This window comes from Lissotriton vulgaris, chromosome 10, assembly GCF_964263255.1.
Source record: "Lissotriton vulgaris chromosome 10, aLisVul1.2, whole genome shotgun sequence".
In the NCBI taxonomy this organism is placed as follows: Eukaryota; Metazoa; Chordata; class Amphibia; order Caudata; family Salamandridae; genus Lissotriton; species Lissotriton vulgaris.
The window spans coordinates 120,302,133-120,319,516 of record NC_141698.1 but is presented as its reverse complement, the minus strand read 5'-3'; the positions used below and the strand labels follow the sequence as shown (position 1 = coordinate 120,319,516).

Below are 17,384 nucleotides of genomic sequence, written 5' to 3'. Positions count from 1 at the left end.
TTTTAAAACTTGTGCATCTTTGCCGAATTAAGATATATAGCACTTGTTCCTTTGAAGCAACTGTAAATAAAACTTAATAAAAATATCTTGCCATTTTTGTGGAATCATTTACTGAACCAATTTTTGGACCTAGGATTATACCAATATGATGCTATGCAAGGCAACTCTGTATTTATCAAGCCAGGATACATCACATTTTTCATTTTTTTCAAGCACCCGCTGGAAATACATATTTTGATTAAATAATTATTCTAACAAATATCCTTCTTTACTTTCTTCACAAATGCTTTACAACTCTTTCGATATCTCCTCACCCCTTTTGTTGGTTTCATCTACATTTTGCACCTAGTTCATCAATGCGACCTTTCTCTACCTCTTCTATATCCTCGGCTTACTCACCATCAAAAGTGTAAAGTTCCCTTTTCATATACATCATGTATGTTCCTCAACTCTTCAAACTGCCCATTACTGCACTAAGCCTTTTAGCTAGATCTCATACTACCACATTCTATTTTCCATCATTTTGCAATGTCTTTCTTACAATCACGTTATTCTTTGAAGCAGTCATTATTTTTTCCTTTCTTCAGGGTTTATTGCAGTCCCCGCTACAAAACCAGACAAGGCAGGGGCACAATTCAAACACAGCAATATTGAAGTCTCACCTGAGATCTTTAAGCTGCTTGCAGTGCTTCAACATTTCACAAAAAGAAGACATATAGACCACTTTTCCCATCATGCCAAGATTGGCCAAGGATAGCACCTGGAGTTTCTGGCATTTCAAACCAATGCTGATGAGTCCAGAGCCTGTTAGAATTCCGGGCATTTGTGCCAAAGTGAGGCTTTGCAAAAAGGTCAATTGGCTGATTGCTGCCACCTCTGCATCACTGACCTTGTGTGCTCGGCTGCAAGGTGGTAAAGAGTTGCGAATGGCTCGCTCATTCCTTGGCATAGCAGAAGAGAAACTTGACCCAATTAATTCCAGGCTTTCAAGAAATGGGCTATCCCCCAGAAAACTCCAGAAACAGTTAGAAGAAAAAACATGGTCTTGCTCAGGAACATTCCTGGGGTATGTCTGCACCCCAATTCGAACTTTCTTTCCAAATCCTCGAGGCACAGCATTAGCCACAGTTGGAGATGCAGTCTGGACAGAGTTTTTTTCTGAGTTTCTAGAGCTGTCTGCAACAGCGCAAACTGGCAAGGCCAAGGACCGGAGATGCCGTAGGTGTGCCAGAACCTGACACAAGTGCTTTCCTGAGTTTTCGGAACTATGATGATGTGCAGAAGAAAGATTTAAATGTTTCAGATTACAGCAAGTTGTAACTAGAGCTTCCAGAATGCTGCTGTCAATATCATCCTCTGCTTTCCGGAACAAAGTATCTGGTGTTAAACAGTGAACACACCCACTGAGGTCAAGGCTCACCAAGCTTTTACAGTCTTTGCCCCCATTAATCACCCTTTGAATTAACTGCCCTCCAGAAAGAGTACAACGGCTGAAGCTGAAGTAGACGGGATTGATGAACTTCAGCTGCTGAAGCAGGGATGAGCCGTTAACCCAAGATTTAGGCAATTGCAAAGCATCCAAGGAAACGTTCCTAGCCATCGAGTCCAAAAGGTTCTTAGTAGCTCCATTTTCTGCTAGACTGCCTGGCACAGAGATGAGGAATGCACGCAGATTTTCTGGAGTCCGGTCACTCAGCACCGCCAGATACAGCCTGACTACCTCTTGATTAACACTTCCTGGGGCAAGCCTTGCATAAAAAAGGCGAAGGTTCTGATAGTGGGGTACATTGCTTTGGCCAACCATTAGCTGACCAGACAGCAAAGTACCCTCTCGCGTCCTGTCCAGGATTTCAAAGTACAATAGAAGCTTTTCAAGACTTGTACAACAGGGCACGACCCCATACGATGGCGTGAACAGTGTCTGTTTCAGTTCTAAAACACGGCTTAGCGTATCTTTGCACTCGCTGCTTAACTGACCCGCATCGAATCCTGGATTCACATCAATGGCTAGTGACCTCAGCTGTTGAAGGCATGACAGCATCTTGGAAAGGCGGATAGAAGTCAAGTGGCATCCAGACAAGTTCAGTTTCACCAAGTCCTTGCATCGTGCGACAAGGTCAATAGTGCGACTTGATAGCCAGTAGCAGCCACTCAAATCCAGTACGTGCAGCCCTTTCCCAATCTCAACCAGCAGTTGCTTCACTTTGTCATCACTGGCCTGCAGTACACACAGAAAAATAATTATGTTAAACAGTCATACAGTTAAGGGCTTACTAATGTTTTCAGATCGAGGCATGTGTTATTTTGCGTTTGTAGCTATTGCCGATAGGGTGGGAGAGACTACTGCCAATGTTATGCTGTTTAAATCCTTGGCAGATCACTTGTGCAGAGCTTTGAACTTACCAAGGGAACATTGGTCATTATCACTAGAGGGAAAATGCAGAAGAAGAAGTCATTGCCACCTATCTCAATACTTAACTTGAACATGGAACCAAAGGACAGGAGAATAATGGTGTGTTCCTAATTTACTGACAATAAAATAATAAATAAACCAATGTGTGTTTTGGAACAGTCATTTGGCCAAATCCTTTACTTTGGGTATCAACTGATAAAACATATTTAAAAAAATGATAACATTACCCTCAATTTGATAAAACATAGTTAATGGTGAACCATTTAAGACACAGACCGAAATAAACGCCTTTAGATACTCCAAGCAAAGAGCAAAAATCAAGACATTAAAAAGACTGCAGTGCTCGAAGTGTCTGATGTATATAGTACTTAGGGTTACAAATGCTTTTATTTTCAATACCCATCACAGCCATTTTCTTCTTCGGCACAAAAACACTGGATAAAAGAACACAAAGTGAGACATTTTCCACCAAGGAAGTGCAATTTTGACAAGTTCTAGATTGAGCAAAAGAGGAAACCAAAATATATCTGAAGGATAAAAGTGGTAAAGTGACTCGTCTGAATTTGGCATACAAGACTTTGGGCTTTCCTATACTACCTCATCGAAAAACGTTCAAAGGCAGGATGCATTTTAGAGCCGAGAATGCACCTGTTGGTCTCTTTTGAGATGGATTAGCCAATTGGTTAAATATGAGCCATTACTTACTGGTAGTCTTAACATTACGTGATCGTATCTAGGGCTGGCCCCATATGTGGCAGTCCTAGGAGCGCAGAGTTCACGGACATGCCAGAACCATTACAGACTTATCAAACACCATTGGACCTCCCACATGACCTCCATTAAGTGCCTTAACTCAATGGTACATGTGATCTTTATTCTACTACAAAAGTGTCCATAGCTTCTTATTAAAGTGATGCCCATAATACTCAAGAATATGGGACATTAAGAGTAACTAGCTCAGATCCTTAACAGCCATTTCAAAATACAGTTTTTGCAGAAGTTCTGCAGTAATGTATTTGTATCATTCCAAATCCATAAACGGACTCCTGTTGTCCATACAACAATTGTAGCTTACACCTCCTCAGACCTAATTAGCACAGGATCCTTGCTTTTAATGAGTACCTTGCTACTAATAAGATACCATCCATGTACAATGCTGAAAAGTAAGCAAGACATTGCAATTATGTGGCCCGAAGCTTAGAGACTAAATCTTTGCTAGCATTGGCAACTAGATGCCAAATAGTTTGTGCATCATTGGCCCTAGCAACCTCAAGGAGTTCAGGGAAATTTTTTGTGTTCCCAGTTCTTCTTTTCCCTATTCGGTATATTTTATAAACCTTCATAAAGGATCGCATTTCCTAATTATGTTTTTTTTCCATTTTTCGTCACCAGAAGGAAGATTTTCGATCCTGTGCATTCTCTCTCATATGCAGGATATGTTTCTTTTGATTCAGGTTCCTTTAGTGAAAATTTTAAACAAAACTGGGCCATATCTCACAGAGGGGTTGGTGAACTTCAACACACTGATAGGGTTCTAGTTAATCAATTCACAAGTACCACAGAATATCTGTAATTAGGGTATGGACCGCAAGAAGTGCACACCTCAATGCCATGGAGTCTCATTTGAGTCTTAAATTGTTCACTATGACCACATTATTGCAAAGCTTGATGCAACTTTGGGAAAGCAAAATATCACTTTATTCAAGATATTTTATAAGGGGCTCGTGATTAATTACAGCACCTTTCTCAACAGCCAAGTCAGCGATCAGGAACCAGCTTGATTGATTTGACATTATAAAATTGATCATTCTGCTGTACTGCCAGCTACTGATGGTATGTTGTTGAATGGAATCCAAACCCGATCCACCAGTACAGGCCCAGAATCCATGCATCAAAGTCAAACGGGCCATTTGCCCCCAAACTCTTAAGCAGGGTATTAGCAAGGATCCTCCAGGCCCGGAATTCCTCATGCAGGAGGATTGTGTGAAAATCACCTGCTACCACTATGGCAAATCTGTCTTTAGCACTGTAGTGTTGTGACAGTTAAGTAGCATGCAATCTGTTGCATTTAAAGCAGCCGACTCACCCCTGTGATAAAGTTCTATATTATGAATATTACAAAGCATCATTCTGTAGCCTGGTTTAAAGGTTAACAGTAGTTGCTGTCTATCTTTGTGATCAGTTTCTATTTCAGTAACGCAAAGGATTAAATGTCACCATTCCAACAACCGGCTTACACCCCCCCTCCCCCGCCCCCTCAAGTCCCAAGGTGCAGTGTCAAAGCTGTGTGCTCATCATGTACATGCTGCGGAGCAGTGTATATATGATAGGCTGATTCAAGTTAGCTGTAAGTCCCTTGTCATGGGGTAAGACCTATACCAGGAGCATTTATCTTGAATGTGCCTCAGTGGGTGCCATCCACGGAGGTAGCTCATTAATTGTGCCACAGGTTTGCCCTGAAGGGTCTGTGTGCATGGGTTACTGTAACTTGCCTTGGCATTTACAAAGCTGTGTGCCAAGGTTCTGCATGTCTCTTGCTATATCGGAGTTATCCCTTGTGACGGGGTGCGCGTTTGTAAGAGGTTGGGCAGGTGTATGTATGTGTTATATGCAAGAGTCGTGACTGACACCAGGTGGTGTGTTCGGTACGATGGGCCCTGCTTCTCGCATCGGATTAGCATGAAGGGGTGTAGGGAAAAGGCTGTCTAGCATTATTTCGAACAAGCAGAATAGCAACAGCATGATGTTGGGTATTGAAGAGTTTATAATGGTGAACCTTCTCCGGTAGGAGTGGGTTCGACATTATGGTGATGGAAATGTCACTTTGGGAAAGTGGGCATTTTAATGTTCCTGGCTCTATGTGCCTGGCGGCCTGTCTCCTAATTCACAACTGGGTGCTAGGGGGATATCCACATCTGTGCATTCCTGATTAAAGGCCATAAACAAGGGGTTCACTGGAAACTGCAGACCTCTGACTTTGAAGGGCCTTTCTGGCACTGTTGTGTGGGGGTGGAATTGGCATATACATTCCAAGTGGCAGGGTCTTGGCCCCACTAAAGATTGTGATCGAACCTCCCGGGGTAGGATGGCAGACAGGACAACATTTAGAGAGGGCCTGTGCATTTCAAAGGTGGCCTTTTGAACTGATCATATCTTCAAAGGCCATAGTCGGTATAACTACTGGGACTTCTGCTCCAAAAGTAGAGACACTTCTGGACTTGGAACCATACTACTTTGGTTGGATACTAGGACAGTGACACAAGGAATTATTAGGGCAGGAGAGACTGTATATGGACTATCTGCAGACTTGTGGTGGCTTGGAGCTTGTGTGCTCCAAGAAGGGGACCATCTCACATGCTTCATGTTTAGAAGGCGATTCCTGTTGTTGAATAAAAATAATTATTTTAAAAAAGAGAAGGGGACCATCACTGGGTGGATTTTGCCTGAACGCTGCTGGCCTGCAGCTAGTGCCAACTGTCGAGGCCTGGATCTTGAAGTACTCTCCGAGGACCGGTGAGCTGGCCTCCTTTCCACGAGATTCCATGGATAAAAAGCATCTCACTGTCTCCAGGAGAATGTAAGGACTGCACTGGGAGCAGCGGAGACCGGTGGAAGTGATCGTGGTTGGGAGAAGGACAACGAGACCCGGGGGCTTCGTGTCCCTTGTGGGCATCTGCAGCTTACTGCCAGGGGTCTACGCCAGGTCACACCTTCGCTTGAAGGGAAAGCATTTCTCCAGATGGGGAGCATGACAGCTACCTGACAGGGCCACTTCTGATCTCCTTTGTGTACAAGACCAGCCAGAGTCTTCCATCTTACCAATATGTTAAGCAGTCAGCCACAAACACCAAACCATACAACATCACTAAGCAGGCCACATAAAACAAATGTTAGACCTTTTCAGAGTGCATACTGTTGCTGGGACCTGTGTGAAGCAGACACCATAAAAGTCTGAATATTACACATGGCAATGTGTAAATTTGGGCTTAAGTGTTGGAGTTATCGGAAGCTGTTATCTGGCACTAATGTGTATTGCTGTGCAAACACTAGAAGGTGTCGTCTCTTACACCAACTCAATGAGTAGAGAATACAGACTTGCTTGCTCCTTCCACTTAAACTTTAGTCAACAGGTGAGGCACAAGGTCAACCCAGATGCTTCTTAATAAAGAAAATCCCATTTCCAAATTTCCCTGGAGCCATCCACCTACAGATCACCAAACCAGGTCACCTACACCACTTAAAGGCCATTACTTGGACAGAGTTCAAGCTCTTGTAGTTGTATGTATAGAAAACAAGTGTTCTGCATAGGTAGGTTAAGGGATACACCAGTATCTGAAAGTGTTAATGGATTATTTTAGTTTGTGGGCTGAATTGTGTGCGATAAACTTAATTAGCAGTGATAGTGTACATATGTACACTTCAGAGGCATGGTGTCTCAATGTCTTTTGTTGAGGATACATAAATACATTTCGAAAATAATCTTCTGAAGGAGTGTCTAATGGATTTGTGCGCTGATTATAACCATCTCTGTACCAACCAAGAGATAATGATCGAATTAAGAAATTTTACTTGAAAACAATGGGCAATTAAGAAGAAATTGTGCTGGAATGGAGGTGCTTCTAAAAATTTTGCAGATGTCTAGGAAAATAACTGCTCAATACTACAGGATATTTGACATTTTAATTTAAAAGTGGCATTGTTCCGAATTCTAAGATGCCTGTTTGGATGGGTTTATGGCAAAGCTGAGATGGTACAAGAATTTGGCTACAAAGTTGGGCTGCTTTAATCCAAGATTGGTAAAAACGGTATTTCCTAAAATGTTTTCTGCCCAGACGAGGAGAGTGAAAAGAAAAGTAAAGGACCCGACGGTGATGTTTATTTCTGGACTCCCAGAAAATGGTTGAGTGCTTCTGCAATCCTGAAAGGGTGTAAAGGGTGTCATTTGAACAGGAATGTACAATGTTGGGAAGGTTAAGAGTGTGGCGGAGGTCCTACATGAAGCTGCAAAACAAGTTGGAGCAGAGACAGCATGGAATGTGGAAAAAGGATGGCTAATGTGGATCAAGTACATGTTCATGAGATATTTGTTATCAAGTTGCTGAGAATAGTTTGAAGGTCAAATGAACAATGGTTTGTAAATGTGTGAAGAAGCAACCTGTCCAGACAGTAATCACTCTAACCTGGGAGGAAAGTCCCCAAGGTCATGTTTGTGACTAAAGCTTTTATTTCTGTGAATATTTATACATTATTCTATACTGAAGGAATATCTGCTATTTTGCTCTTTTCGTCTTGGTGCTCTATTCTAGCCCTCGTGGTTGCCATTCAGCATTTAAGTGCACGGATGAGCAGGGCCAGCAGAGATAAAACCAAAAATACCTTGAGACACCTCCATGAATTAACCAATCCTCAAATTACTCCACCACCACATTCAATTTTATATCATCCACAAATTACTTGCATATACAAATATCTCTGCTTTGCAATTCACTAGATCGTATCTATTGATGTTCCCCTCTTGCTTACGGATCAGTGGCCATAGAAAAAGCCTGTGATCAAGCACAGACTATCCATTCCAAGGGCAAATAACTTCAGTCCATCCTACTCTGCCATGTCCCTTTGTTCCAGCCATTCTCTTGTCCATACTAAGATTCACTAATGTTTCAGTCTATCTGAATGTTATTTGAGTTCTCCCCTCAAAGATATCAAATACTAATGATGTTTAAAAGAGTACTGGATCTAAAAGAGTGTTTAAGATATACCTGCATGGATTCTATTAAGTCAAAAAAAAGAAACTGTGCACACAATCTAAAAGGAGGAAATACATTTTGTGACATTGCCCTTCCTATGAATTAATAAAGCCAACTTCTAAAGCGCAAACAGCTGCTCCAATAGGAGCTTCCCTGCGCTATGCTACAATGGGGAAGAAGGTCCCTATTACACTTCTCTAAAATGGAAGGTTTTCAAATACATCTTAAAGACGGACTCACAAGGGAGCCAAAATGAGAACGATTTTCCCCAGCTCTCGCTTTATGCACCAGAGCAATGTAAAGATTTAGACTCGCAGATCGGAGGGCTTTGGGGGGCCCGGTATTTTTTTTATTTCATCCTGGATATAGGCTGGGCCCTTCTTATGTACAACCCTATAGGTGTTCAGGGGGGGTTTAAAACTATTCTTTGCTTGATCTGTAGCTAATGTAATACATTCAGGTCTTCCCGAATTGGCTGATGTTTAGGGGGTGTTCAGAAGAAGACAAGCTGCTGCATGTTGAATGCGTTATAGCCTATTGGTCAACTCCAAAGGTGCCCCCATATAGAGGACATTACCATTGTCCAATCTTAGTGTAATCCATGTGTGAACTAGATCTTCCCAAGTGACCTCTGGAAGGAATTTTAAGGTCTTTCTCAAAAAGTTCAGAAGAGAAAAACGGAATCCAGCTACAGATGAACATAAAGTTTAAATAATAGGGCCAAGATTTTTTCCAACAGATGGTGAGGAAAGGGGGGGGGGTTCACCCAACTCTCTAGGCCATATTTTTATCAAATCCAAAAGGGAAAAGGAAGCACTGTTACTACTGGTACGTACTGTCATCTTGCTATCTGAAGTACACAGTGCCCTTCCATCCTTTCTCCAGAAAGTAGCCGAGCTTAAAGTGTCGATGTGCTCCAGGTCTGTGTGGCAGCAAGGGAATTTAAAAGACCTCTTTTCTTGCAAGGTACACAAGTAGGCCAAACACCTGCTTGCAGCACTACCCACTGCTCACTGAAGGCTCAACTTACTGAATCACATGCACTAACACAGGAACACACCCTGTGCACCTGAATGCACTTAACTCCCCCCTCCCTTATATCCTAAGACTAATACCCATTACAGCGTTTTCTTTCTACTCCTGTTTGGATTGAAGTGCAGGCTACTTATATCATTTACGGATTAGGCTTTTCAATTGAGCGCTCCTAACCACCCTACAGATGCCTCGGAGCACTTTGGGCTATGGAGCCACGTGAGAGGGAAGTGGCTTGCCCAAACCCTCCATCCTCAAGTGGTCTGTGTTGCCTTGCCCCCTCCCCCCGGTTATCTGTATTCCCTTGCACCCACACGCCGTCCCACTGCATTTGTTGCCCTGCCCCTCCCCTCCATCAGTTTTCCGAGTTGCCCAGCTCCTATCCTGCCTCCGGTTGTTTGTGCTAACCTGCTTCATTGGGTTTGTTTAACTTTCAATCACTCTTCACAGCCACGCTGCTGTACACCATGGCTAAACAAATGGACGCCCGCAAGATCTGTTGGCTTTCCCAAAGCGTGTTCACATCATATGTGTGTATGTGCTCATGATTAGAGATATGGGGTTGGAAGATTTTTCACAGCAGTAGCACATACCTTGAATTGTTTTCAAGTTTTAAATATTTTGCTACATCGTAGCATCCATGGACCAAAGTTGCATCTCATACTTTATCTGCTTATAGAGCTTTGAGCTCCAAGATTAAGTAGCTATAATAATCTATGGCCACCGTCAAATAGCAAAGCCAGCTAGTAATACGGTCTGGCTTGCACCAAACAAATTTAAGAAAGAGATTACCACCATGGGCTGAAAAACATCGAGACAGGCCCAACTAGCTTTGAGAACAGGATCCATTAAAGTTTTGCCACACACTTAATTTTCTTGTAGCAGCTTAGCAAGCTAGAGATGCCAGACTGAAGTTAGTAGAAATATTTCACAAACCTATAGAAGAGAAGGACTTTGAAATGATTCGTTTAACCTGGCCAGTGTCATCTTATCCAAATTACATCTCCAAATGGACACCAGGAAATTATTCTCCTTTAAAAAGGCTAAATTGTCTTTTTAACTGATACTTCAAGATTCATTTTGAACATTCTGACAGCACCTGGCTTCCTCGATCTTCCCTAAGAAGATAATACAACACCCATTCATACTGCTTGTGTCCAAGCACTAAAGACATAAGTGTGAAAAAGCTACAGAAGGCAAAACAGGCACTGGAAGGAGAGGAAAGGAAGAGGTACTTGGAATTTCATATATACTATTTTTAACACCACCTTTACATTCTATTCTGAGTAAGAGTAAGCTACGAGTTAGGCAGACAACTTTTGTGCTTCATTTGAGATCAACATTTGTTGTAAAAAATTCCTTTTAGCTGAGGAAATGCTTGCACCTAGATATCAGAACAACTGCATGAATTTCTGTGGATTCTTGACTAATGTCAGTTTGCAAATAAACATTTTTCGATCAATATTGGTTTAGAAAAGTGGAGATACCGGGGCAATCAATAAATTCAAGGTAAAGTTACACACATTAGTGATTATTGTGTGTGACTTGCTTCACCATTCCATCGCAATTCTTAATTTTATTTTTTTCCAATTGACCAGCTTTATGAAATCTGAGGTCTTATGATCTAGATAAAACTTTGCAATATTTGCCGTTCTGGCCTTCTCGTATACTACACCATCTCAGATCATTCCTGTTGTTCCAGTCAACCGAATCAATACTCTAAAGCAAATCCATGTATATCGGCCTTATTTTTGACATTGTTTTGCTGTTGCTCAAGCTCATTTGATCGAGAATTAATGCTTCAAAAAGAGTCTCAGTTAAGAAAGGTTTCATATTCTTTTCATTAAATTTGGGGGACAGAATAGAAAGTCTTTGCTCCCAAGCCCCTTGCTTTTCAACCGGATGTAGGCCCATAACTTGGCTCATATTCGAAGGGATGCCAATTGGGCTCACTCTGTGGCAGAAGTGCATCAACGGGCACGCTCTCAAGATGTCACATGCTACCAGCCCCCTAACATTACTAATCTTTGCGGCAGGAATATCCTTTTGAAACCGGTTCTGTAAGGGTGTGAAGGCAGCTGGCTATTCTATTAGGGTTTGGGCAGGGGTAAATACTGGATCATATGTAGAGTGGCAAAGGAAAGTGGCTTTGTACGGATTTCTGCGCACATGTTCTGGTCCAAAGATCTTTCTGTCTCCTAATCTCTGGGTTTTAACACTAGATGACTGAGGCATAGTCTCACAATGATTCCGTAATTTCATGTGGTGAAATACAGAAATATAGTTGGCTGTTTGAGCATTTGAGAGCAGATACAATTCCTTCACCCACTGGATCATTTTAGCAGATTTGGCCACGAATGTATGGAATGAGCAGGTTTGTGAGCTGGAGGACAGGTCAGCAGGAGCACCGGTCTCAGTGTATCGAGCTTCACTTACGGGCACTATAGATGGGATGATCAGTAATGAGTGCAGAGCACATGCAAAGTTGCTGGTGTCCCAATGAATACATTTGTCAAGACAATGTTTTTTAACCCCCAAATAAGCCTGTGTCAGTTTGTGTCCCTCTTGCGTAGCTTGAGCTGTAGCTTTGCTCTCTGCCCAGTATCAATAGAACAAAATCCATCTCAAGGACAAGGACTCAATTATAGCATGGCCAAAAGCGTGTCGATCTGTATCTGTGCTTTGCAAAATAAAATGATCATCCTTGTTTTGATTGCTATAATTAATTTAGAAGGAGTGAGTACAGTACTTATACAAAAGTGCAAATTCTGTAAAGAGTAATTTCTAGTCATCTTCCCTATTTCCGTTATTATTGGAAAATCAGAGGCGAATAGCAAATTTAGAACAACTTGTCTTTCCTTACGGTCACATTTAACCCTACTTAAGCATATTACCGGTATCCTTCTTAAATTCAGGACTAACACACCAAAAGCACAAATCTCCGAACCACACATTTTGGGTTGACAGTTTATGACTAAGAAAGTTAATTTAGTGTCTGTCTGAGAAAAGCAGCCCGTTTGTGATTAGGAAAATGTAGAATGTAGAGAGTACAAATGTACTTGTTTAATGATAATCAGAAAGTGGAGAGTTGACAAGGGACAGGTGACATGTTCAGACTTTGAGTCCCAGGATATGTCGGCCTGTAGATCTATTGACTTCTGGAAGTCTACAAGTGAAGTAGAGACATACCCTGTTTATATAGTCAAGTTGGGTGGAGGTAAAGGCGATGATTACAATAGACTTGTTCAGAAATAAAAGATAATGTAGAATGCACAAAGAAACATCAATAAGTGTCAAGGTTGACCTGAGGGAATGATGACATCTTCACAGAATAGAACTTGCTTTAGGACAAAAGACGAGTGGGTGGTTCAGTGCCTGAACTCCAAAAAGAAGAGTTCAAGAGACGAGAGTGGGTATTAAGGAACAGAATATCAGTTTCCAGTAAGACTGTAAGAGTGATACTCCGTACTTTATGAAACTGACTCTAAAGATGCCATTTAGGGTTGCTTTTAAAAATGGTCAAGATATGCTCCTTATGTAGTGTGTTTGAAGGGGGGCTTCTGCCTGTATTGTCACAGACATTCATATGTTCCAATGCTTAGTAATGTAAGCAGAAAAAAAATAGGACAACTACAGTTTGGAATATTTGTTCAAAGGCTCTTTCGCTTTATAATTATGTAACCCTCGTCCATGTTTTACATACAGCAAAAAAAAGAAGGTGAGGCATTCTTTGTTGTGTGGGGGAGGGGAAATAATCAGGCAGATTTGAGGTTTGTACCCAAAAAAATATTTTCTTTTACATGTGATCTGAAGAGAAAATAACACTGATCACCCATCACATTCGCAGTCATGTTTATGTGCACGGAATAGTCTGTTATATTCACTTGGAGATCAGGTCACCTAGCCCAATTTTGTTTCAAGCATTTTCGGTGTGAACTTTGCACATGTATGTAAACTTACCTGATATTCCTTGTGCAGAACAACATGTTTGGTTAGGCTACTATCCAGACACAGTGTTGCAAGCTTCCGGCACACCCTCCTAACGTTAAGGATCAAGTCTGTACTGGGGATGTAACTCAGGATGTGCAATAGAATTTCATCTGAAAACTCCGTTGGGTTGATACCTTCTTCAGTGTACTCCTCATTCAGCATCTCCTAAAACATAAATATCCAACAATAAAAACAAAAGGAGATGTTAGGCATCCTCATGGAGTACATCATGAACAGATCCCCAAATACTTCTCTCATCAAAGCATCTATCCACTTACAATCTTATTGAACGTTTTAACTCAATCTAGAGGTACCTTTCAGAAGATGAGTGATTCAATTTGAGCCTCAAACTCTGCTAAATTTGTGCTATACAATTTAATATGCAACACAAAAAGATGATGGATGGAATGTTAAACATTGTCAAACATTCACCCCCAGTCCCAGAATGCGTGTTTCCGGTCCGGAGAGGACCTGGCTTGGACGTTCGGGCTGGACTGTTCCCATGAGGAACAGGGTTATGACTACAATATGGCTAGGTCCAAACTGGGGTGGTGCAGTGAGCAAAAGAACAATGGATTTAACCCAGATCTCTTGACTGGGGGTGAATGTATGATTCATTCAGCATTCCGTCCATCATTTGTTTGCGTAGCACTTTAAAATTTAATATGGCTTAAATTCTAGTCTGATAGTTCAGTAAAGTATAATCTTAAATGGTGTACAATTACGATTAATAGTTTCGCTGATTTAAGTGCACCCTCTAATTAGGTTTCGCTAAAATCTATCCATAGGTGAAAACCTCTTGTGGACCATACCAAAAACTTATAGTCTGCATAGAGCCAGACCATTGTTTACCATTGCATTGGCATATTGTCACTCATTGGCATACTTCTTATTTGATCGTTTGCCTTCCTCTTGTTGTCCCTTCCTTTGGAGCATAGCCTCTTTACAATTATTATGACTTAAATCCATCCCCTGCTATTTTTTAGTAAACAATTTATTTTGTATTAAGCGCTCTGTGAGAATGCCTGCGTTTTCTTGCTCTCTTGTTCAGAGTCCCCTCTGCTCAACTACAGGCCACGTTGTTTTCTCTTCACTCGTCCCACTCCGCTGATCCTCCCCAACCATTTCACAGTTCTTAAAAAAAGGCTTTCAATTGAATTTTCAGGAGGCACAATAGTTGCCATTGAAGCCAGGCCACTCCTTAGTCCAAAAGGCATTTTAGTAGGCCTATTTTGCTTTGAAGCTCCCTTCCACTTCCCAAAGCGTCCCCCAGTCACCACTCACTCCTCCCACGCCCTCAGGGTCCTATACATTTTTTTAAAATCATTTAGGTTTTTTTTTCTCTAGCTATTAAATCATTTTTTACAAATAAAATGTAATTTGTTTTACATTTATTGATCCAACATTGCATCCTGCAACTTTATCAGCTACGTCACTCATCTTCACACCCATTGCACCCAAGTCATATATATGCATACACATACGCAATGATGTGGCCGGCATCTGCCACCACATCACACCCTTTCTTTTTTTTCCCCATCAGAAAAAAGCATTGGTAAAGCCAACAGTTTAAGAAGGCAAGACCTACTGGATTTGCAAATGCTGGTTTTTAAAATAGCAACCATTTCTACTTAGGGGTTCCTTTAGCTAGATGTATGTGCGCCTGCATACTATTCTACACATTGAGACCCACCACTTCTGCTGTGCTTGTACATGATCTTAGGTTGGTATGCTTTCCTCAAGCAAGTCATATGTTCGCCTGCACCAAATTGTGGAAATCTGGCTATGGTGAGCATCCTTGTTCAAGATCCCCACCCTCCCCCCAAAAAAAGAGTAGAAGCAAAAGCATCACCCTTACAAAACGGTGAATTCCTGAAAGGAGAGAGATTGCATGCAGAAATCCCTCCATGAGCCACCTGACAATGAAATGGTAAGAAAACCACACAATAAAGACCATTGCCCAGGTCCTCTATCGAACGTTTGTCTCCATTGGGGCGAGCATGGAGGTCAGGGAGTACACCCCTTCTCACAATCTACTCTCCCCACCTGCCACGGGAGATGAATGCCACATTAGTCACCAATGATTTGAAGCGGCATATAAGAAATAGTGATATGGAGTTGAGAGCTGCCTCCCTCCGATAGTAGGCCTCTCATTCAATACAAATCCTCCATGTACACTAAATCACAACAATGAATGATAGGAAAGAGCACCATACAGGTATGCCCTTTGTCTTCACTATGGTTCCACAACGATAGTGCCTGTAACAAGAACCTTTATGGCTAAAGGTCATGATTTGGGAATACAAATAGCCAACCAATATCATGTTATATCCTTGAATGCCAATGAAATCTTGCTACACTTGTGACATGCAGAGACAGACCTGTTGGCAGTCATGAACACAGTAGAAGAATTTTAGCAGGGCGTTTGGTCTAAAAATAAAGTGTGGCAAATTCTCCATATACCCGTAGAACTCACTTCCAGAAGATGAACACAATCATCTGGCCAGAAACTACTCCCTTGGGAGAGGGAAACATTTAGGTGCCTACGGTTGCATATATACAGCAGAGACGAGCAACTGCCAACCACAAATTTAGGCATGGCTATTGCGACCAACAAAAATACTTCCTAGTGATGGCTTCCCCAGTCTGCCATGAGTAGAACAGCAATACCCTAAATGGTAGTATTGCCAAGGGCACTGATATTTTTGCAGCCCTGACAGTGGTGATAACAAGGAAAACGTTTGCTGAGTTGCATGCATCACTGTTCGACTTCATATTGCCGAAGCGACTGAAAAGGGTTGCTATGAAAAAGGTAGTTGCCCATTGGGGTATTAGCAGCTCCCAATTATGAGACATATTACCTGGTAAAGCAACCGCAAAGGCCAGCAAGATGATTTAGAAGTAGCAGAAATCCTGAAAGAAGACATAGAGAAGCCAAATTGACTGTAACCATGTTACTTGAAGCAGTACTCGCAAGCACAGCGTAAATGCTCTGACTTCTAAAAATAGGGCTGTTGCCAGACACTGGTGTCAGAGAAGTGTCAAACTAATGGGAGACAAATTAAATTATGTCCTGAGATACAAATAGAATGCCTACCACACTTTAGATTAATATTCAAATTATGGAGCAGGCGCGATGGGTAGAAGAGAGTGAGACAGTGGGTGATCCATATGAAAACAGAGCTCTCCGCTTCTTTGAGATCAGAGAAAACTATGATTGATATGTAAATAACTGATCCTGAATCTTTAAAACTATTAGTGAACAAGAAGAAGGTGGCCAAGAATCCAAATTTAAATTCTTACAATTTAATTACTTACACTAACCTCACCTGACCCCAAAACGAATAAACAAAATGTACTCTTGGATGAGCAGCACATGCCCAAGATACAAAACCAATGACGCAGTCTTCAACCACATGCTATATATTGTACATAAATTAAGGAATATTACAACACAGTGGAGCAAACAGAGGCAGAATAAATGGACTGGTAACCCAAGCATTACTCGAAATCTGATCTATTGGGGCTACAACCTAGACTGAAAAAAATCACAAGCCATTCGCAGATTAGTGGACCGTGCATATATACTAGCCAAGAGAAGAGCAGCAGTTGGGTAATAGGCTCACCGTTCATAACGCAATGGCTCTTCGATCTGGTAAGATGGGGGAACACTGAAAAGGAGACATAGCTACATGGACCTAGAACTGTTCACACAGTATTTTGAGCCAGCCAGTTCTCAGTATGTGCTATGATGTGAATATCCCAAACCTGCCAAGAGATGCTACAGGGCTACTCCAGTGCCAGGTAGATGTAGATTGTCATTTCTACCAGGGCAAAGACACCATAGAGCACAATCTTCAACTTGTCCTCTAATCAAAGGGTCTGTTGGAGGACAAAATGCACACAACACACAAGACTCCCAAATGCAGACACAAACAAAAAACTAGTCACTCACTTCTAAGGGAAGTGGTGGTCCCAGTTTCTGAGAGGCTGAAGAGATGTTACTCAAGGGAGATCTGTCGAGCACCTGCTTGGGTTAGAGGTAAAAATAGCTGTGCCAACGCGTTCCATTATCAGTTCTCAGCAACTAACGGTCTCCCATAGCCTGACTAGGAGGCAACAGTCACCCTCAACTATGGTTATGTGTACTATTTGGATGTAACCCTTGCTTGTGTCTGGTGGCTCAATAGAGTAATGCAACA

General features: G+C 41.8%; 1 protein-coding gene across 1 annotated transcript in view; it reads right to left on the bottom strand.

The window, feature by feature from the left end:
- Positions 1 to 17,384, bottom strand: part of FBXL18 (F-box and leucine rich repeat protein 18) — a 79,328-nt gene that overhangs the window by 38,295 nt on the left and 23,649 nt on the right. Inside the window, exons 2-3 of the mRNA XM_086940677.1 lie at positions 13,153 to 13,347; positions 663 to 2,218 (exon numbers count right to left, since the gene is read on the bottom strand). Coding sequence (XP_086796803.1) covers positions 663 to 2,218; positions 13,153 to 13,347 — 1,751 coding nt within the window. The remainder of the gene's footprint in view (positions 1 to 662; positions 2,219 to 13,152; positions 13,348 to 17,384) is intronic.